General features: G+C 36.3%; 2 protein-coding genes across 2 annotated transcripts in view; one reads left to right on the forward strand and one right to left on the reverse strand.

Moving 5' to 3' along the window:
* LOC134649152 (transmembrane protein 17-like) overlaps positions 1 to 21636 on the forward strand; it is a 269508-nt gene that overhangs the window by 123484 nt on the left and 124388 nt on the right. The gene's annotated exons all lie outside the window — the stretch shown is intronic.
* On the reverse strand, positions 12687 to 20901 carry LOC134649254 (cytochrome P450 18a1-like). The gene is made up of 7 exons (XM_063503974.1): positions 20720 to 20901; positions 20212 to 20439; positions 19695 to 19813; positions 19194 to 19418; positions 16521 to 16731; positions 13685 to 13949; positions 12687 to 13083 (listed from the first exon to the last, which is right to left on the reverse strand). The coding sequence occupies exons 1-7, from the start codon at positions 20871 to 20873 to the stop codon at positions 12729 to 12731; spliced, it is 1557 nt and encodes a 518-aa protein (XP_063360044.1). The 5' UTR covers positions 20874 to 20901; the 3' UTR covers positions 12687 to 12728.

The raw sequence follows: 21636 nt of genomic DNA on the forward strand, positions 1-21636 counted from the left end.
CCGCCAAGACGAGGCAAAGGGCAAAAGGCAGTGCATATATATATTTTTATACAGATCGTAAACTAACGAAGGCGGTTGCGGCTCTCATACTTAACTGGTATATATTAGGGCTCCTGATATCCGTGCTACCCGCCAACCCGTGCGTCCGTGTTCTTAGCCCCGGCGGTGCTAAGCGTCCGAACTACCCGAACCCGTCGAAGTCCGTTCCCGTGTAGTCCGTTCCCCCGTGTAGTGCGTTCGGATCCGGATCTCGGCTCCGTTCGGATATTGAATACACGGCGCCGACAGACCGAGTGGACCGACCCACGCGGGCCGGTTTGAGTTGAAAGAAATAAGTAGGTACCTAAAGTCTATTTTTTTATTCGGTAGACTAAAATGACATTTCATAGTATGGAATGACACATGGTGTTCATACAATGAAATGTCATTTTAGTCTACCGAATAAAAAATAGACTTTAGGTATCATTCATTCATTAGAAAATGTTAAAAATTATGTTATATTGCGTACGAATAGGGGTCAAATAGGTACTTAAATATATTTGAATCAATGTCGAGTTATATTTTTTGTGTATTTTTTCGGTTGTTTTAGAGGGGGCAGCTTTTGAACTCACAAGTACTCATTAGTCATTAATAAGGTTTTAGTTTGCCACACCGCCGGTCAACGTTTCTAATCTGAATTTAGTTGTTTGCATTCATGTATAGTTTTACCTAGTTGCAAAAAAAAGTTTAATTACTAATTTTGAAATTAGGTTCATTAGTGGCATTAAGTCAGCCTGTTGTACCTACCTACTCTTTGTGCAATAAAGTTTAAAAATAAATAAATACATTATTTTGATGATATAATTTAAACCTTTTTTTTTGGGTGCCTCTAAATTTGTCCATGAGGTTTACATTAAACATTTATTTTTCGTTATTGAGACTAATTTTCGTTCTTCGCTCTTATAAAGAACGGACGCGTTCTGTACGTCGTCATCGTCACTGTACGTCGAGAACGGGCCGGACCCGCGTGTAATTAATATCCGTGGATCCGGACACACGGGTAACACGGGTAAACGGACTTTAATTACACGGATTCTAATTACCCGTTCCGAACGGGCCACAAATCCGGTTTCGTGTAGCACGAGAACGGGGCCCCGGCAACGGGTGCACGAAACCCGGACGCGACCGCGAGCCCTAGTATATATGAAAACCCGACAGCTTCACACTGATATTAGAGTATTTTGGCCGGTCGACTCGTAAGCGTCGAGAATTCGTTTCGTTTCTCTGCGAACGATTGAAATCTTGGCTAGGCCGTCTGGCCTCAAAGGAGAAAAATAATCAGTATTGGATTATTGATATTAATGCTTGCGGTTACGCTGCTGAGATAAAATAGGAATTTCTTGAGATTAATCCTAATCTAATCCTATCTAAATGTGTATATAAGTACGAGTATCGTCAAACTCATCATAATCACATGGGCTGTAACATGAAAACACATGGTAGACAAATATATGCCTGTAAACATTACCGATTAGTCAGTCGGAATTACTATACCTACATAGTAGGTAGGTATCTATAATATGTATTAAAAAAATACTGAGCCATCACGAAAACTACTTAACATTTTTATTGGATCAATATTTAAATGAGCATAATAATATTATTATTAACTTTACTTAAAAAAAAGCGCTGGTGGCCTAGCGGTAAGAGCGTGCGACTTGCAATCCGGAGGTCGCGGGTTCGAACCCCGGCTCGTACCAATGAGTTTTTCGGAACTTACTTTTTACTTATGTACGAAATATCATTTGATATTTACCAGTCGCTTTTCGGTGAAGGAAAACATCGTGAGGAAACCGGACTAATCCCAATACGGGCCTAGTTCACCCTCTGGGTTGGAAGGTCAGATGGCAGTCGCTTTCGTAAAAACTAGTGCCCACGCCAATTACTGGGATTAGTTGCCAAGCGGACCCCAGGCTCCCATGAGCCGGGCCGGGGCAAAATGCCGGGACAACGCGAGGAAGATGATGATTATTATTAACTTTACTACAAGAAATGTTTACAATCGGTTGGTTGTTATAACATGAGATTACATAAATAGGTACCTAAACGTTTATAGTGATAATTTTCGTTAACAGGGTAATTTATATCACATTCAAAGTTAATGGAGCCACGCACGTGCATAACTCGTTGTAGGTATAATGATAAACAGCTGGACGAGTGCGAAATATCCATTACTTTGTAACTTAATTAAAAAGCCTAGTCAATCAATCGGTCCAATCGGTCTTTGACTTATGGTTCTTTCTGCAGGTGTTCCGATGAAAACCTTCTTGAGCAAATGTATTGTGTAAAAACTAATTTGCCGAAAAGGATGACTCACGCTACATCGGTCGGGGCCCGGGCCGGGACGTCCAACACTTTAGTTTTCTATAGAAAGCGTCACGTGATCACCGTCACCTGTCATAGAAAAAGAAGCGTCGGGCGCCCGGGCCCGGATCGATAACGCGAGTCATCTTTAATCCGGGTTCAATCAAGATAAGAGAATTGAATTATTAATTATGAAAATAGATTTTCCGTAGTTTTATAATATAAAATAGTCACTGTACAACAGACACAGAAAAAAAAACATCTGCTACCTATTTATTCTTTTCCTTCAAATAAGGTATTATTATTTTTTTGATCCTCTGCACGTTTTCAGTCACATTATTGCATTTTATTAATAGTACCTACTAGGTACTTTTTGCTTTATTATATACGACACCACATGCATTAAAAGGATTAGGGTTACCGAAGCCTAAACGACATAGGCAAATTCTGAAGTGAAGGTTTCTGCAAGTCAGTTCCAATTGATCATAATAAAGATTGTTCTCATTTTCTACCGAACCCTAATTCGCCTTTTGTATGACAATGAAGCGATAAATATTTGTTTTCATAACCGCAGTGGTTCTCATTGAACTTTCGGCAATGATACTGTAATCTTCATTGATGTCGTCGTAAAATCGCCTAGAACTTGTTATGTGTAAGTAGGGTTACCACCTGGGTTACCACTGGGTTATATACGAAAATGTTTCCCCGCCTTTGATTTGAATATTTGTTTTCATAGTTTTTTGTGGAAATGATCAGCTGTACGGAAATAGACTCATTAATAAAATGGAACCGTCGTAGCTTTGAGGGCTTTCTGTCACGTTATATATATTGCTACTGTATTTAAGTAGGTATCAAGATTACATAGTATTTAATTTATATTTTTTACCCTTAATAAAAACTGCTCCAATTACGTGTCAGAAGTGAAGAAAGGAAAGAATATTATTAACCCAAAAAAAGATTCCAAGATGGTTAAAAATTGGACATACATAATCATACACGCTATCTATGTTTATTACTCAATATTTAGGTATGTCTTTTCCTTTTATGGTGGCTAGAACCAAATAAGGGGGTGCTGGAAACAAATGCGTTAAGTACCGACATCCATTATGTAACGATCACGCTAGCCAGTCCGGTAACAGTGGTAACCCTATGTGTAAGTGAAGTCAATATCAAGTTGACCTTGCTCGTTGAACTAGATTGGCTGCATGTACGGGGACAAGGTGGTAGTTTACGTAACGTTTCAGTTTTGTAATCGTCTCAATAGGGCCTATAACAGACTAGGTAGTATCGCTGAAAAGGAGAAATCGATTTTATGTAGGTAGGTGTGCCTACGTGCCTGTAAGTTCGAAGTGTAATTATTAGCTACCTACAAAAAATGTGACTAAATTTTGTCTAAGTGACCGTCAAACTCTCTAATCTGCCTTGGATGTTAAAGTTTGCCCAATGATAAACAAAAACATAACGGATAACAGTTCCAGGACATTTATTCCTGGATTCATGTACTAGGTATATTTTTAACGATTTGCACACAAGTCCCATTTTGCTCATGATCGATGGCTATTGGGTGGGGAGGTTTATACTCCACGACAATGTTGCATGGTTTCACGTTATTATAATACTTATATAATTGATTAAGTTGATACCATAATGGACCAGATAGTTGTTTTTACGATGTTACTGCATTCCTAGTAAGATATGTATATTTCTTAGTAATGCAATATATACTTTTTAGTAGTAGTACTTAAAATATTTTTAGCATGTTGTCTAATCAGCGCTTTGAAAAAGATGCTATAAGCATATTTGTCCACACTTTGTCCACACTTAGATTACTTTACCTTTTTAACATATTTAGGTCCAACGTTGAGGTTTTTTATACCTAAAGTCAATATTTAATACAAGTATACCTAAAAGCAAAAAGCATTTAACTAATTGAAATTGTGTAACGGCACGTGGGGCGGTCCGCGTTACGCCACGGTGCGTAAGGTCACTACCATCATTTAATTCTTTAAGCAAAAACCCAAGTGACCTAAACCTACGGGAACATTTACACCATTCTAAGATATAAGTTTCCAATAATTAGTAATACAATAGCGTGTATAAGATCAATGGACTTGCGTCACTTCGGCTCTCGGGTGAAAAATTTCGCACGCTTTCGCAATAGTTTGACGTACAGTCGCCAGTACGACGTCATCTAGCGCGACATGAGAGCGCGAAGTGTGGGCGGCTTGCAAGATGAGGGTTCAGTGCTTGATTGATATGATTATAGGCTAATAGTATTCCCTAGTATACAGTTACTTAATTTAGGCGAACTAGGCATCGATGAGGCATCGAAGTCCTTAAAAGTGATGTGTACCTAATAATCGGACTTGTGCAAGCTTAGCTAAGATGTGTGCTTGACGCTTGCAATATGACGATAGTATATACTAAATACAGCACATACATTTAAAGTTACCACCATTTAAAAAAAATAGTGCCAATTTTGTATTAATAATCCAACTCTTACCAAAATAAAGTGCAAATAGTTATCGCAGACCAACTATAATTAAACTACTTAAATACATCGTCATACATCGTCTTTAATACGGAACTCTAATGAGATTGCAAATTAAGTTCAAAACGCGAAATGTATAAGCAAATCATTCAGGCCTCGACCCAAATATGTAGTCGGATGAGCATTTCATCATGACGGCTAAGTTTTGGTTTAAAATATTGTGATTTTAAATTTAATTAAGAATTTTCGTATATATATATATGTGTCGGAGCGAGACACCAGAAGGACGTATTGCAGCATTACAGTTTATAGTTAGACGCCTGTATAAAGTCGATTAGCAATGTTTGGCTACGTATTATTTGCTTGTATCGAAATAATAAAGATGCGTAGTGAATAACACCACCATCTATTGGCGTATTGTTGAACTAAGATGATAGGTAGAAGGCTTTGGAACGTCAAGAGGTGTATCTTGAGTGAACGTAGGCACGAGTGGGCATTTTTGTCGTTATGTTGGTAGACTGGTCAGAGGCAGGTTTACCAACTTGAATTGGAGGCGGGAGCGGTTGGCTCCGCCGCTGGGACTGGCTTCCTTCTTCTTGATGGGACCGCGCTAGAGATCGGACGTTAGCCAAGCTCGTGCCTAATTCGCTGCGTTCCTGAAGGCTTATACCTGAAGGATTATTCTGAAAGCTTATAGATTCTCACGTTCTTTAACCGTGTAGCTGTGTTTTATTCCAAGTGTTATTTTGATTTCTCATGTGCCATTAGAAGCTTACTTTTGTAAAAATAAAGAAACTATGTGTTGTTTTGAAAAGATGTGTCCCGCCGAGTTTGTTGCCGGGTTAAATCTTCTCGGGTCAGAGGTGTAGGGTTGGAACCGGTTTAGTTTGACTGAAATAAAGAATTTGAATGATTTCATGTGATCTTTTTATTTTAAATCAAATCCAAATAGGGGAATAATCATTTATTTACAAACAAGATATATACAATGCCTCAAGGGCCTATTTTGGATTTAAGCTAGTTTTTAATTTCTTTTAGTAATACACTGTATATATCCAAATAGTGATTGGTTGTTTTGATTATTTAGTACTGAAATATAGTAGGCACTAGTATGGTTAACGAGTCCGAATGTTTATTTCATGCGTTGGTAGCATACCTACTATTTTGGCTGTGAAGTAATACATCGAGGTACCATGCCCACCACCCGCACAATTAGCGTTTCCCCCTTTTTCCCTCTTCGACATATTTTTTTTTTTCATGTTTTTTAAACTAGCATCTTTTGATATTGTATAAAGTTCTTTCATGGGTTTTTCTTAAAAATATAGAAACTAAGTTCAAAATATTTTTGCAGAAAAAACTCAAAATTTCTGGAAACTTTAATCAGAAAATTCTTTCATGGGATTATTACTCAAACTTCTAAACCGTAGACGACTTTTCATTTACGTTACTCATTGGTATCTATATAGTCTATTTCAAGTCTCATAGAAATCGAAACTATCCGAAAAGAAGGTTTAGCAATTAAGGTGCAGAAAAAAATACCGAGACCATTTTATGGAAACTTGGCAATTTTTGAAAATCTCTTTGGCACGTTGCTACTTGAGGGCAATCGCTATATTGCTTGTGGAAACATACCTTAAATTTGTCTTACATTAAGCACAGGCTTTATACACCGTGCTTTTTTAACTCTTGTTAATTTAAGGGGGCATTTCTGAATTTAAATTAAGTTAATTTTTAAATTACACTGGTATTCTAATTAACTTCATTTTGGAGGTAATAAACCATTTATTCTTTTGATAAATTTCCATTGTTTGGTTTAGTTAATCATAATGCCCGTGTTACAACTGCATGAAGCATTTAATTATATTGTATATGTATGAAAAACAATTAGAAATTTACGAAAATTAAGTATGTCATTTAGTTTCCTTAAATATAAGCTGTGGCTAAGCTTAGAAAGGTTAAGCATATAATCTTAAAGAGGAACACAAAGTGTTTAGCTGCTGGCTAAAAGTCAGGATTTCATCTTATATGTATGGCTCGCAATCATTTGTCATTTTTGTCAATCACTTTTTAATAAAATATTTTATTGCAACAATAGTGCCGGGGTAACCCTCGGCATGCGCGTGAGCAACTCCCGTGGCATTAATTTAGCAATAATCCATCCCTGCGACCTTGGTTTTTGGCTCGGATAACTTACACGTGGCAAACTAAGGGGCTGGTTTCGCCAGAATTTGGGGGCACGTTACACAGATTTTGAAACAGAACTTGTTACTCGTCACTTCACTCCTGTCTACATATACAATAGTTGACAGCTTGTGTGCCAACGCTTTATTTTTCCACTCCAGTTAATAGAACAGGAGTACCTACCCCGTGTGTGCGGATAAGAGTTTGTTAAAAAATAGGCATATTATTACTCATTAGCCCATAATATACTTGTCTCCTAAACACTCACAAAAAATTCCAAACTTTGGATTTTTTTCATGAAACGTCAATATGACTTGTACAAACAGCAACACTCTTAACTGACTATCGGTGGACCTTATGCCTTTTACAATAAAGTATACGAACTGCCAGTCAACAGTGTGAGCGATGGTACCTATTAGGTATTTTGCTATTACAATTTTTTTTTATATAAAGTGGTTATTAAATAACTAAATTTTAGTACTGTATTCTAAGTACCTATTAACGGTTACAAAAAGCAAAATTATACTTAGCATGTTTTGCAACATATTTATTTAACTATTTTTTACCAATCTGTAAGCGTAATATGGTTGGCCTTATCCCCGTGATAAAATAAATGTCATTTTTAACACCACACGATTGAAAGAGACGGACACAGTTATTATCATGTTGTCACGTAGATAAATACGACCATACTATTCGTACTGGAAATTGCCTATACTAACGCGTTGCTTCAAGTATGTTGCGAGGGTAGCTGAATTCGTTAAACACAACTACTTTTTATTATTATTTAAAAAACAAACTAAAATAACTAATACACCTAGCTCCCGTTGGAACCGACGCCTAAAACCTTGAACTTGCATGTCAGGTCACGTTGATAAAAATAACATTCAATAGAGCCCTTTGTGCTTTAGAATCCTTTAAATTTTCAAGGTCCACGCCATAAAGGGGACGGCTAGAATTAATCAATTCATGCTTTGAAGAACCATGGGTATGATATAATCGGAACAAAGTAGTCTTGGGTACCGGAACGAACTGGTGCACAAAAAAATTTCGACGTTCGTTGCGAGTAGCATCAAATTACGATCTGATGTAGGTGCTGAATAAACCGCATTGCGGAAATAAACTAAGTATAGAACCAAGAGGCGCATTCTGATTGTAATTGTAATATGTAACAGGTTATGAATTTAATCTGAATTTGTTACGGATATGATCTATGAGTGTCAAAATTAAGTGAGATTTTGTCAACTAGAAATGTTACTTTTGATACTGACAGATCATATTCATAACTAGTTTAGATCAAAATCATAACCTTTTATACAATCAGAATACGCCTCCTTGTATATGTATACCTAAATGAACAGTGATAGAGTCTGTGCGGAAAGAGAAGAGTCGTAGAATGTATTGGATCCCATACATTTCACGACTCTTCTCTTTCCGCACAGACTCTATCGCCGATTATCTGCCGCTGCCACGCAGTACGAGCAGCGCATAGTCTGTAGTCGTAATCTGGTCCTCTAGTGTTCGATAAAGTGGCGTTCGGATTTCTTACTGTTACTGTATCTGTCAATTTCACTGTCAGCTGCAGTTGACATCCGACCGTCATCTTAGGGCGCGTGTACACGGTGCCGCCTCCGCGCCGTTACCGCACCGCCGCCGCGCCGTTACCGCACCGCCGGCGCAAGGCCTTGTGTACACGGTACCGCCTCCGCGCCGACACCGCACCACCGCCGCACCTCCGCGCTATGTACACGAGACGCGTAAAGCCCGCCGCCGCGCCGCCGCCGCACCTTCGCGCTATGTACACGAGACGAGACACGTAAAGCCCGTCTCGTATACATAGCGCGAAGGTGCGGCGGCGGCGCGGCGGCGGCACCGTGTACAGGCGCCCTTAGTCTTATTTTTACTTGCACCAATTGCTTACTAATTATGATTGAAAGTGGCAACTAATGGAATATTGTTAATCACTCGGACACTTACGTTATCATAAATGTTTACATATTGGCATTTACCGACGCGATCATCTCGGTTTTTCTAGCTACCGTAAAATGGGGTGAGTAGGGTTCGCGGGGAGAGTTGGGTTACGAATGGGGAGAGAAGGGATGAAAGAGGGGTGAGATGGAATTTTAAGGCTACTGCTACAAAAATAATGTATTCCAATTTAAAATGGAGCTATCAGTAATACTCATAATAAAAAAAATCGATCCAACAATCTTCCAAAATCACCTTTGTATGAAATCCCATCTCACCTCAATTACGAGGGACTACAGGGTGAAGTGGGATTTCCTATTTATCGTCAATGGAACTACCCAAAATAAAAACTAATATACATACAAACGTCCGGAACACTTATTATTCACCATTCAGTTTGCATATGTAAAAATAAAATGTTATCGAAGTTTGAATGTCAGTTTTGCACCTACTCACCCCATTTTACGGTACTCTTTTAGAAGAGATTGTGCAACAAATGGATTACGAACACATTGTTAATAATTAATTAATTTATATAGGTACCTAGCACAATTTAAGACCTAACTATAAAGGCCAATAAATTATAATAGGGATGTTTCATATTTTATTATTAGTTACATTTACTTATACTGTTAATAATTAATTAATTTATATAGGTACCTAGCACAATTTAAGACCTAACTATAAAGGCCAATAAATTATAATAGGGATGTTTCATATTTTATTGTTAGTTACATTTACTTATACTTTTGATCTATAATTATATTGTCACCTAAAACAAATTGTTTAAATTGAATAAGATGGTTAAAGGTTGACAATCGATGAGGATATTTTCATTATTTGGATTGGTAAAGATACATGTAGCTACTTATGTACTTAATAAAAACCAAAAGCTAGCATATCTGATGTATTTAAAAAAATACCTTAATTATAAAAGATTACGTAATATATGAATCTTATAATTGATTGATTGATTGATTGATTGATTATTTATTCATAAAACATAATGTTTTACATGTCAGATAAGGTACATAAACAATTTATACACTAGATCTTAGGTAGATAAGTATTTAACACGTAGATAGGTACTAAATTACTTCTGCATGCATTGCATTATTTTCTAAGCAGGTTTGACAATAAGGTTCGTAACTTAAATTTAAATATTTGGGTCACTACACACCTCGACAAATTCGTCAATGGTATAGCAAGCGAGGCTTGTTAATAATGTTTTTAGGCGATTTGCAAAAACAACATCGCTTTGTACTAATTTAATCTCCATAGGTAGTGAGTTATATAATCTTGCACCCGTGACACCGAGCGACCCTCGAGTTTTTGCGAATCTGCAACGCGGCACGACCAGAACATTACTTCGACATATAATACAAACAAAATGTGAACTATTTATATAATACTATGTTTTTGTTCTAATAACTTTAAGACTGTGATATAAATATGATTATTTCAATATTTTAAATAATTTTATACAACAATTTTAAATTAATTTATAATTAGATATTTTTTTTTTTTTAATTTTACAAATAATTTTTTATTCCTTCATGACTTCATAATTGTAATTGTAAAAGCTATTAAATATAATTTTTGACAATTATTAATCAAATCTATTCTTTTGTAAATTTGATTAACATTTTGTTGTATAAAAATTAATATTCACATTAAGCATATTTGTAACTAAACTATTTTAGAAATAACGATTCTACTTATGATGAAATGTACTACTTTAAACTGTAAAATTATGTATAATATTATGTGTAACTAAATGTAAATTTTTAAGGAATAAAAAAGGCTATAATAATAATAATAATAGAGATATGATTAGAATACCTTTACATAAACAGGATTTTTTACGAACGCTTCACAAAGGCGAGTAGAAAAAATAAAAATAACTATTCTATAATCACAATAATGAGAGCTAGGGTCAATACTTTCGTGAAATGTAAGAGCTATAAATTTACAATTTCATTTTGTTTTAATTAGGCTCTACAATTATTAATCTAGAGTTTTATTAATTTAGGGGCTACATAGTTTAGCAAGTATTTATTTACAATATACAGGGTGTCCCATAAGTGACACGTCACAGCGACACTGGAGGTAGACCAGGCCAAGAGGACCTAAACCAACTTAACATGACCCCAGTAAAAGTGGCACGGTTTTCGAGTTATTGCCAAATTAAGGTTTTTCATGAATTTTGCGCGTTTTTAACATTTTTAGTGTCAGTGTGCACTCGGAAAGGTCTCAAAGTTTTTTTTTATGTGTACGGCATCATGAATTAAGATAACTGGAGAGGTATTTTGTCGATAAACAATGTAAAATGCAATAAAATACTGGTTTAATCTTGAAATAAAATCACAGCGAAACATTAATTTTTACTTTGACCACCTGTCGTGAAAAAAGAATACTAGAAAAGTAATGAGCAAATAACGTCACTTTATTAAGCATGTCATGCAGATTCAAAAATGGTATAATACATGTACCTTCCTGTAATAAAATAGGAATTATTATCATCTTTCGAATGCCTCATAAAAAGTAAGTTAAAATTAGGACTAACTTTGAGACCTTTCCGAGTGCACACTGACACTAACAATGTTAAAAACGGGCAAAATTCATGAAAAACCTTAATTTGGCAATAACTCGAAAACCGTGCCACTTTTACTGGGGTCATGTTAAGTTGGTTTGGGTCTTCTTGGCCTGGTCTACATCCAGTGTCGCTGTGACGTGTCACTTATGGAACAACCTGTATATTATTTACAATATTTACATATACTTCATCAATTTTCGACGAAACCTAATGTTACCTGGGGCATAGTCCCCAGGACACTGGCCGCATTTCCCCGCTGTATAGTTAATCTAAATTAATAAAAACGATATATTAAAATAATTAGGTCTAGTACTAAAAGTAATAATGTAAACTAAAAGTCAATGAGCGATTGTATTGTCTAAAATATATTGTCATTTTCTTAAAGAATAATATTTAGATATAACCTCGTCAGTCCCCGTGTACTTGTTTGTACAAGTACAAATTTAATTCGAGTTTTTACTCATATAGAAATAAAAGAAAGTTCCAATTTCAAAAGCGCCAAAATTTCCCCGGGTCTTACGAGGTTGTAATTTCTTAACAAGAAAACACTTCTTTCTTGAAGAACTTGACGAGGTTGTAAGTATTGACAACAATTGAAGACACTTTAATACTAATTTAATTAATACAAACAAAATACAATATTATAAAGTCATGCCCGTGATCTTTGAAACAAAATATGCCTTGATCATTACGTTAACACAAGTTCAACACATGATCACAAAATAAATCCAGCATCGTATTTAAAGATACGGCCTGATACGGCATGACAAGTTTTTCCTGAACATCTTGGAAGGCAGGATTGAAAAGACAAGAGAAGAAGGGAAACCTAGAATAACTTAGCCAAATAGAAAATGATACGTCGTATGAGGAAATTAAGAGACTGGCACAAGAAAGGAATGATTGGCGATTACTCCATCGACAAGAGCAAAGCTCTTAAGTTAGGATGATGATGATGATGATGATTTAAAGATGAAGCAGTACTAAGTGTGTTATAATATGTATAAGATTTTTATAAATTTTTACTATTGTTTTAGATCACGGACCGTACAACGGAAAACATTAATGTCAATTTCATATCAACAAGAGTCACTTATACTTACCTACTAAATTTTGAATCAATTCTCATTGAAGAAATGAATCAAAAATAAATTATTCTATTTTTTTAAAGCATAATTGATAAGGTAAAGGGGCATGAATAACGCCCATAACGCCTTCCAATTCTGGCATAGGGTCACCTTCTGGTAAATAAAATGTATAACTATTCATAATGTTTGCAAAGAATAAGAAGAGTTCTGTCTTGGCCACTTGCTCCCCGAGGCACAAACGGCGACCGACGCCGAATGGTATAAAGGTGTCAGGGAGTTCCACTTTACCGTCTTTTATAAACCTCTCTGGAGTAAAGTTGTTGGGGTCGGAAAAGTATTCGGGGTCCATGTTGATCTTGTTCAGTAGTGGCACTAGGTGGGTGCCGGCCGGAATCAAGTACCCATTAACGTTCCAATCACTAAAACAAAAATTTACGTCATTTTATAAGTAGGTAGAATGTAAGAGAACTTCTTGAATGGCCAAGAAGGAAAACGTTATGATAACGGAATTAGTAAAGATTAAGAGATTGTTTTGTTCTGGCACAACAGTTCCAATTGAATAGTTTGTTACATTTTTAACAAGCTTTTATTAGGTCGACCTGTATGTAACTATGTAATGGATTCTAAGGTAACTAATTTAACCATCTTCCAAGGATCGTAGCGTCATGAAAATTGGCAGCTGTATGTAATTCTGATGACAATACAATAATATGGTACTGTCGAACTGATCTGATGATGGAGACAGGAGGTGGTCATAGGAACTCTGTGATGAAACAACGCAACCTAATTGTGTTAGGGGTTTTTAGAATTGTCTCGATGAGTATTAGTTGTCTGTCGTAAGAAAAGTACAGTCAGCGATAAAAGCTTGTACCAAAAATGAAAATTTTGCCAAAAACTTATTTAGGTATGTCAAATGAGAATATTTATTTGGTGTAAAACGAGATAGTTTTTGCATAAAACAACACAGTAATAAAACTAAAGTACTAAAAGGCGATGTTTTCGAACCACGAGGCAACTTACGAAGAATTAACATGCGTCGTTCCCAACGGCACCACTGACACGATCCTCAGAGTTTCATACAACACAGCTTCAATATAGTACAGCCTCGCCCGGTGGTCCAAGGTGACCAGTTGCCCTGGCTCGAGTGCTTCGGCGAGCGCAGCGCGCACCGCGGCCTCAACCGACGGGTTTCGGAGCATCATCAGTAAGGCCCACAGCAGGCTCGTCCGGACGGTTTCCATGCCAGCGGAGAAAAGGTCGTTGAATGCTTGGACTATCTGCTCATCTGCAGCAAACATTACTTTTTTATTTACAAAATTACCATTTTTCTTTACTTACAAAGAAATTACAGCGGTGTAAGCTAGGTGAATATGTTATGGCAAACACTAATTCCTTTTGTGGGATTGACCTACCTGTAAAATATTTTTTCTACTCCAGCACTTAAATGTGTCAATTAAATGACTGACAGTGATATCTAAAGCAATGTCATTTGAATGCTTTGTCTATAGGCTCATAAGATGACTGCTAGCAGTCATCTTATGAGTATAATACAACTGCTTTATTTTTTTTTAAGATACAAGTTCCGATCATCTTGATTGAAAGAGGTATGTTTTCATTTACAATAATAACTCTTTTTTTTTTAAATAATAACTCAATTTTTTTTAAATAATAACTCTTTTGTTTTAATAATAACTCTTTTTTTTTAATAATAACTCTTTTTTTTTAATAATAACTTTTTTTTTTTTTCCTTTTTTTTTTTTTTTTGCTGCAGCTGTCATAGAAAAAGTAATGTATGCAACAGCTCATAATTGGTTCTTAAAATTCTCGGGTCTTTTTTTACAAAACTCGACTACGTCTCGTTTTGTAACTTCGACCCTTGAATTTTAAGAACCCTTATTATATCACTGTTGCATAAACTACTATTTTATGCAATGGCATCACGACAATTATTCCTGTAGGTAATTTGATTTTTTCACTACTTAAGTAGTTTAACCATACTAATATGCTTAAATTTAATAACAAGTACGTACTTTAACTTTATTAATTTGTGAAGGTTAATTTATAACTAAACGAATCATTTTATTTAACAAATGTTTATGTTACTGTGTGGATGTTATTATTAGAAAAAATCGACCCCATCTCATAGTTTTTTATTTGAATTTACTTGCCGATCCTTTAATAAGAGTTTTTTTTATCACATTATTATTTTTGTACTTACCTCTAACTCTATAAACATTATCTTAATTGTAATGTCTTATTTATATGCAATAATAACACACTTTAGATAAAGCATGTATCTAAAAATATAAATATCTAAAACTAGCATTTTTAGGAAAACACACACACAAAAACACCTTAAAATAAATAATATGAAATAAAAATCTTAAGAGTTCGGGCTGATAGGTGTTATCTAATGGAGGTTAACGCACTTTCAAGGTCATAGAACGCTTAATTAGTATAATCAGCGTAAATAGTCAAAATAAAATAAATATATATATATATATATAGTGTAAATAGTCAGCGTAAATGTATTAATTTCCGCTACCTAAAGGTTGTCTGGAAGAGATCTCTTTTTAGCGATAAGACCGCCTGTTGTTTAACCTCTTCTTCCTGTATTATCTGTATTGTTTTCTGTAATGAGGTGTGCAATAAAGAGTATTTGTATTGTATTGTATAGTATTGTAATTGTATAGTCAGTATCTTTAAAATTATACCATTTCGGAGAAAATCTAGAAAGATTTGATAACTCTAATTTTACGAATACGAACTTATTACTTAAACGTTTATTTCTGTCAAAGTCACATATTATGGGCATATCACAAAAATATATCTTTGATGTATATTTTTAAAATAAAAAACCGACCAAGTGCGAGTCGGACTCGCGCACGGAGGGTTCCGCACCATCAACAAAAAAAAAGAGCAAAACAAGCAAAAAAAAACGGTCACCCATCCAAGTACTGACCCCGCCCGACGTTGCTTATAACTTCGGTCAAAAATCACGTTTGTTGTATGGGAGCCCCACTTAAATCATTATTTTATTCTGTTTTTAGTATTTGTTGTTATAGCGGCAACAGAAATACATCATCTGTGAAAATTTCAACTCTCTAGCTATCGCGGTTCGTGAGATACAGCCTGGTGACAGACGGACGGACGGACGGACAGCGGAGTCTTAGTAATAGGGTCCCGCTTTTACCCTTTGGGTACGGAACCCTAAAAACGAATTTAAGCATGTTAGCGGAATATTATAATTAAGTATAACTATTATAAGCAATGTAACGTCATCGTTAAACTTTCCGCGGCATAGTAGCATTGACATACTTGTTACGATAAATCTTCCGAAGACACGAACGACATATTTACATATTGGCATACATTTTTTCTCATTTAGAAGGAAAATGATGACAAAACTATAGTACATTGTGCAACGTGGGGGGTAAGTGAAATTTTGTATTGGCGATACGGAAAAGTAGTATTAACAAGGGAAAACGCGTATTTATATTTATAATATCTGGGAGACAAATAAAAACTCGAAAATGCGCGTTTTCCCAGGGATAACACCTAGCTAGATCGATTTTTCGCAAATTTCATCGAAATCGTTAGAGCCGTTTCCGAGATCCCCGAAATATTAAAGGTATAAGATTAACTTGTACTTTAAAGCGCGACTTATGTCGTTTTTAGTAACGTCTAACCGTTAGTTTCCTGACAAAATGTATGGGATTTGACATTTACCGTCAGTATTGTAACGATTGCTCACCGGCCATTAATGGTACACAGTTACGACTTACGAGTAAGTGAAAATGCCCATTCACTAAAAAAGTTTTTACGATAACACATACACAGTAACAATTTAACCCACCTGGATCAACTCCGTCAAAGAGTTTGGAACCGACAGAATTATTTCGTAACTCGAGCAAGTAATAGTCCAACAGATCAGTTGGCTCGTGTCGGTCCATGTTGATATCCATGAGTTGTGTTCGGCGTTCGGCCACTTTCCGCAAGTGAAACTCTCTCACATCTCGCAGATTTCGACGGATTTCGTTCAACACCGACTTTTTGCCTGGTAGGTGCTGGAATTAAAAATACTGTCATAATCAATTTTCAAGGTTTAGGCTGTGCTATGTCGCACAGTAGAGCCCGTCTAAGCTAACTCGGCAGCGTCTAATTGTGGAAGAGCAGTTTAATGTTTATGATAGTGCTTTTTCACTCTGTTATTTTCGAAGACCGTTACATACATAACTCGGCGTTTTTGTATATTTAGAAAGGAAAAATAGAGATAGGAATTAGGAACGGCATTCGAAATTTACATTTAATCTCAATTTTATGTTCATCATCAGATGCGTTGCGATGAAATCAAAATAATTATGTATGTTTAAGTTTACGTTTGTATGCCGTTCAAGTGCTTGAAGCACGAAAACGCTACGAGCTCTCGCACCTGTACAAGCGCTACGGCGTAGTACCTCTACGTATTTATGAGAACTTTTTTAAAGTTGCAGCTCGTGGTGCGATTCAGAAGCACGAAATATAATACCATTTTAATGATGATTTTAACTTGTAAGTAGTATATTTTGGTTTTAGATAGCGGGGTTAGTTATTTCACTTTTAGATTTATAATATTAACTTAAATCCTGCGTCCTATAATACCTAACAAATACATAATAAATATGCAATAATGTCAAATACAGTCACCATCAGATATATCGGAGTGGCCAAGGTGCTCACATTTATCTGAACACGTTTCGTATCTGGACACGTTCCAAGATGGTTATCGTATTATTTTTACATCGTGAAATAAAACTATGTACTTCCAATGAGTGAAAAATGTTTTTGTAAGGAAAATAACAGAATTTTTAACATCTTTGTATTATGTGCACGCTTCCCAGAATCCCGAGGGTATTACGTAAAAAAAGCCTGTTTCCGAAGCTTGCTGTGACGTCACAGGCTCTGCCTTGAATACCAATTAGGTGGTCTGCAGATCATAAGCGCATTGCGGACAGGTTCCCGCTTAACGAGGATGCGTCATAGCCATTTACTCGGCGTGTAAGGAAATGAGAAAAGTTTAAAAACTACAAGCAGGTTTATAGCAGCTTAAACATGCTCAACCCCGTCCTCTGGAGCAGGCATAACATACTAATGGCTGATACCTAGGGCCCGATTCGGATTTTGAACTAGATATCTATTAGATGTCTATTAGACATCACCAAGATCATCATCTTCCTCGCGTTGTCCCGGCATTTTGCCACGGCTCATGGGAGCCTGGGGTCCGCTTGGCAACTAATCCCAGTAATTGGCGTGGGCACTAGTTTTTACGAAAGCGACTGCCATCTGACCTTCCAACCCAGAGGGTAAACTAGGCCCGTATTGGGATTAGTCCGGTTTCCTCACGATGTTTTCCTTCATCGAAAAGCGACTAGTAAATATCAAATGATATTTCGTACATACGTTCCGAAAAACTCATTGGTACGAGCCGGGGTTCGAACCCGCGACCTCCGGATTGCAAGTCGCACGCTCTTACCGCTAGGCCACCAGCGCTTCACTAAGATACGATAACGATATGTTTAAGATCTAGCCTGTCAAATTTGACACTTACGCGATTCTGGACATACTCTTGAACGATTTCCACAAGATATTATTACGATATTTTAACGTAAAAGTGACATTTGTTGACCGAATTGAGCTTCAAAAGAGAACTAGTTGAAATCTAAACTACAACGTATCTAGTACATATCGTATCGTTCTCTAGTCTAGAACGGATCTTGTTTTCCGAATACCGCGGCTACCTAGTTCTTAGCACGTTCTAGATCCTTCTTGAGTTTTCATCGATGTTTTTGTACAGGTATACACGATTGTTATTAGGCCTGCAAAGTCGAACTTACCTACTATAAAATACCCATGCATGTAGTAATAAAGTTGACGAAAACGATTAAAGTGGATGTAATGAAATAATTAGATACCTACTCAATGTTTTTATTATACTTTTTATGATGATAAAATACAGACTTCCTCTCACTTTTTATCGACTCTATGTCGATAAAAATCTTTAGTGGTGTCATGTGTATTGTTGTTGACTCTTTAAATAAGCCGCATACTTTCATATTTTTGTAGAATTTTCATAATTACTGCTTAAGTTTTATAAACAACATATAGCAAGGTAGTCATATCAAATGTACGCTAATTCAATTAACTTTGAAGACTTCCTCTTAATTTTTTTTATCTTATTGTTTGAGGACGGATCACGTGTTTTCGCAATGCAATGTGCAATAATTAAATGCAATTAAGATAACGACTATCAGTTCATTAAGCTATTCTTGGATTTGTAATGTAAGTAACAAATTAGTCGTAAATATCTACGAATAAAATTGACTTGGTTAGTTAATTACCATTAACAAGTCTTAGGTCATATTATAAGGAAAATAGCTCACCCCCGCCGAGCTCTGATAGTAACAGTATTTTTGTACGAAACCAAAAGCTCTTAGAAAAAATTAAGTTACCTATATCTAGTTATATCCATTATGGAACAATTTCAACATACCAAGTAGGCCGGCACATGCTCCCCGATATGTATGGCTCCGTACAGCTCCATGCTTTTTGTGACCCGCTCATTGAAGGTCTTGAACTCGGGGTCTTGTTCTTCAAAGCGGAAGCTCATCATCAGCTGGCATATGACGTTGTGGACATGCCTGCCCAGAAAACTCGTCGGGTTTATCGGCTGCTCCCTTGTGCTTTCAATCTTTGCTAAAAGTTCTTCTATTTCCACCTAGAATCGAGGGGAATGACGTGAATAATCTAGTAACAAAAACGGCGCTTCTCAAGTTAAGAGAACAGGAGTCGCTTTTAGTCTTTGCCTTTACCATACAACGTTATTTACACATTTTACTGACTGGCATAGGAAAAATGAATATTTAACATTTTATGAGCCATAATATTAACATACATTTTTGAGTATCTGTAACATAAAGAAATCATATTAAGTTTTACTTTACTTTCACTCTAATAAGTCGTTTCAAACAACATATTTAAATTAAGTACTTACGATGACGCAATGTTCAACTCTCTGGTTGATACCAACACTGCTGGCACCAAGAGCGCGAAACTTCTCGTGCAGAAACTGACGCTGCTTCCTCCAGAGCAGGCCTTCGCTGAGAACGATTCCTTGTGAAATACATCGAATAACGTTATTAGTGTTCCGTACAAAACTTTGTTCACGGAACACTTATGGGATCACTCTAGTCTTGCAAATCGGTTATTTTTCTTAGACTTTGATGAAAATTTAAGGTTTAATCTTTAAAATACTTTTTATAATTATATTACCCAATATTTTTCACATAGATTTGTTTTATTGATCGTGGCTTTTGTTAAGTTAACAATACTTCAGAAAAATATTTTAACCACTAATAGAAATAAAAATATTTCTTGGTTTGTTCAAATATTAATTACCGTTAATTTTAACTGCTGATTGATTCAAAATGAACTTTCATAGCAATCATTTGCTGTCAATGACCTAAGGCCGTTACAAATTGATTTTTAAATCGCCAAATAATGACATTTACCTCGTCCACACAACAAGATATTGAGAGGCGTATGCGGTCGGCTAATCGAGTCAGGTCGGTTGAACAGGCGTCTTATAATTCTGGACGATCCAATGCAGACCATCAGGTTGGAGCCAATTTGCACTGAACTGAGGTCGCCGTAGCGAGCCGCTTGCTGCAGGAACCAGGAATGAGGCGCACCGCACCCCATCCAAGGTAAACTTCCTAAAAATGGTAATCCCCATGGCCCTGTAAATAAAACAGCAGTTACGTACCTATTTCTATCTTCGGTGACACTTATATTGAAGACTGACATATTGAAGATACTGAAGAGATTTACAAAAATCCGAAAGTCTTTTGTGTATGACACAGCAGGAACCGCCAACATTGTAAAAGAGAAGAATATATGAACTGATTTTAATATTCGTTATTATAAATATAAGTTATTTTCATAAAATGAAATTGGAGCGTGCCATGCAATTTAATTTAGATTTTTGACAAGATTTCCAGCTTTGCGCCGAGCACTTACCTGGCGGTAGTTTCAACGCGTTATGAATACTTGCAAATATAAAATATAAAGTACAGAAAAACAGTAAGTTGAAAATATTCATAAATATGTTCAATAAGTCGGGAGTAAAGAAGTATTGCATCGCTCGAAAATAGTGCTCAAGGTCTTGACACATTCTAGTGTTAGATTTTGCTACAACGTAAACGCGGCATGCGAGCGAGCAGATTTATGAGAAGGCTAGGTACATAAATTATCACACTACGCGTTAAAGTTCGATAACACTAATAGAACTGCAACTTGATATTGCATTTAAAATATTCGTAATTGATAGCAAAAAACGATCGGTAGCGGATGAAACCGTTTGTTTAAGTATTTTGTATTTTCTACCCCCAGTGTTCGAGTCTCATTCTTAAGGCTGTAACAGACTATCGCACCGGACCGCGACCTTGGAGCGCTTCTAGGAATGGTATTATTACATAAGTGCGACCCCAAGTGTGCGATGCACGATTGTGCGACATATTTTTTTAACGACACTGCAATTCTGCGAAGTGATATTGTGCGACATATCACTATTCGACCAAACTATAGTCCGGCAGTATTTTTGATCGAAGTTAAATTGTGCGACATATTACGGCTCGACAATACTCAATACTCAATACTTCTAGTGCACGACAGTATTTGTGGTCTAAGGGTAATTAATAAACCCTCTAGGAATAGCTCGTACTTGGGTGGGCTTCCACACTATCGCACCGGACCGTCAAAACGGTGCGATCCTAGTTTACAGACTGCCGCACACGTACGCCAGTGATGCCAAGTGTCCCATATTTCCGTGTTTTACAACGAATTTTTGCAACGGAATACTTTAAGATTGAATTTAAATTAATGTGGTTCCGCTTTTTTAGAGGTAGATGAAGGGCGTGGGGTATATAATGCACTCT

The sequence above is a fragment of the Cydia amplana genome, chromosome 6, assembly GCF_948474715.1.
Source record: "Cydia amplana chromosome 6, ilCydAmpl1.1, whole genome shotgun sequence".
NCBI classification, from domain to species: Eukaryota; Metazoa; Arthropoda; class Insecta; order Lepidoptera; family Tortricidae; genus Cydia; species Cydia amplana.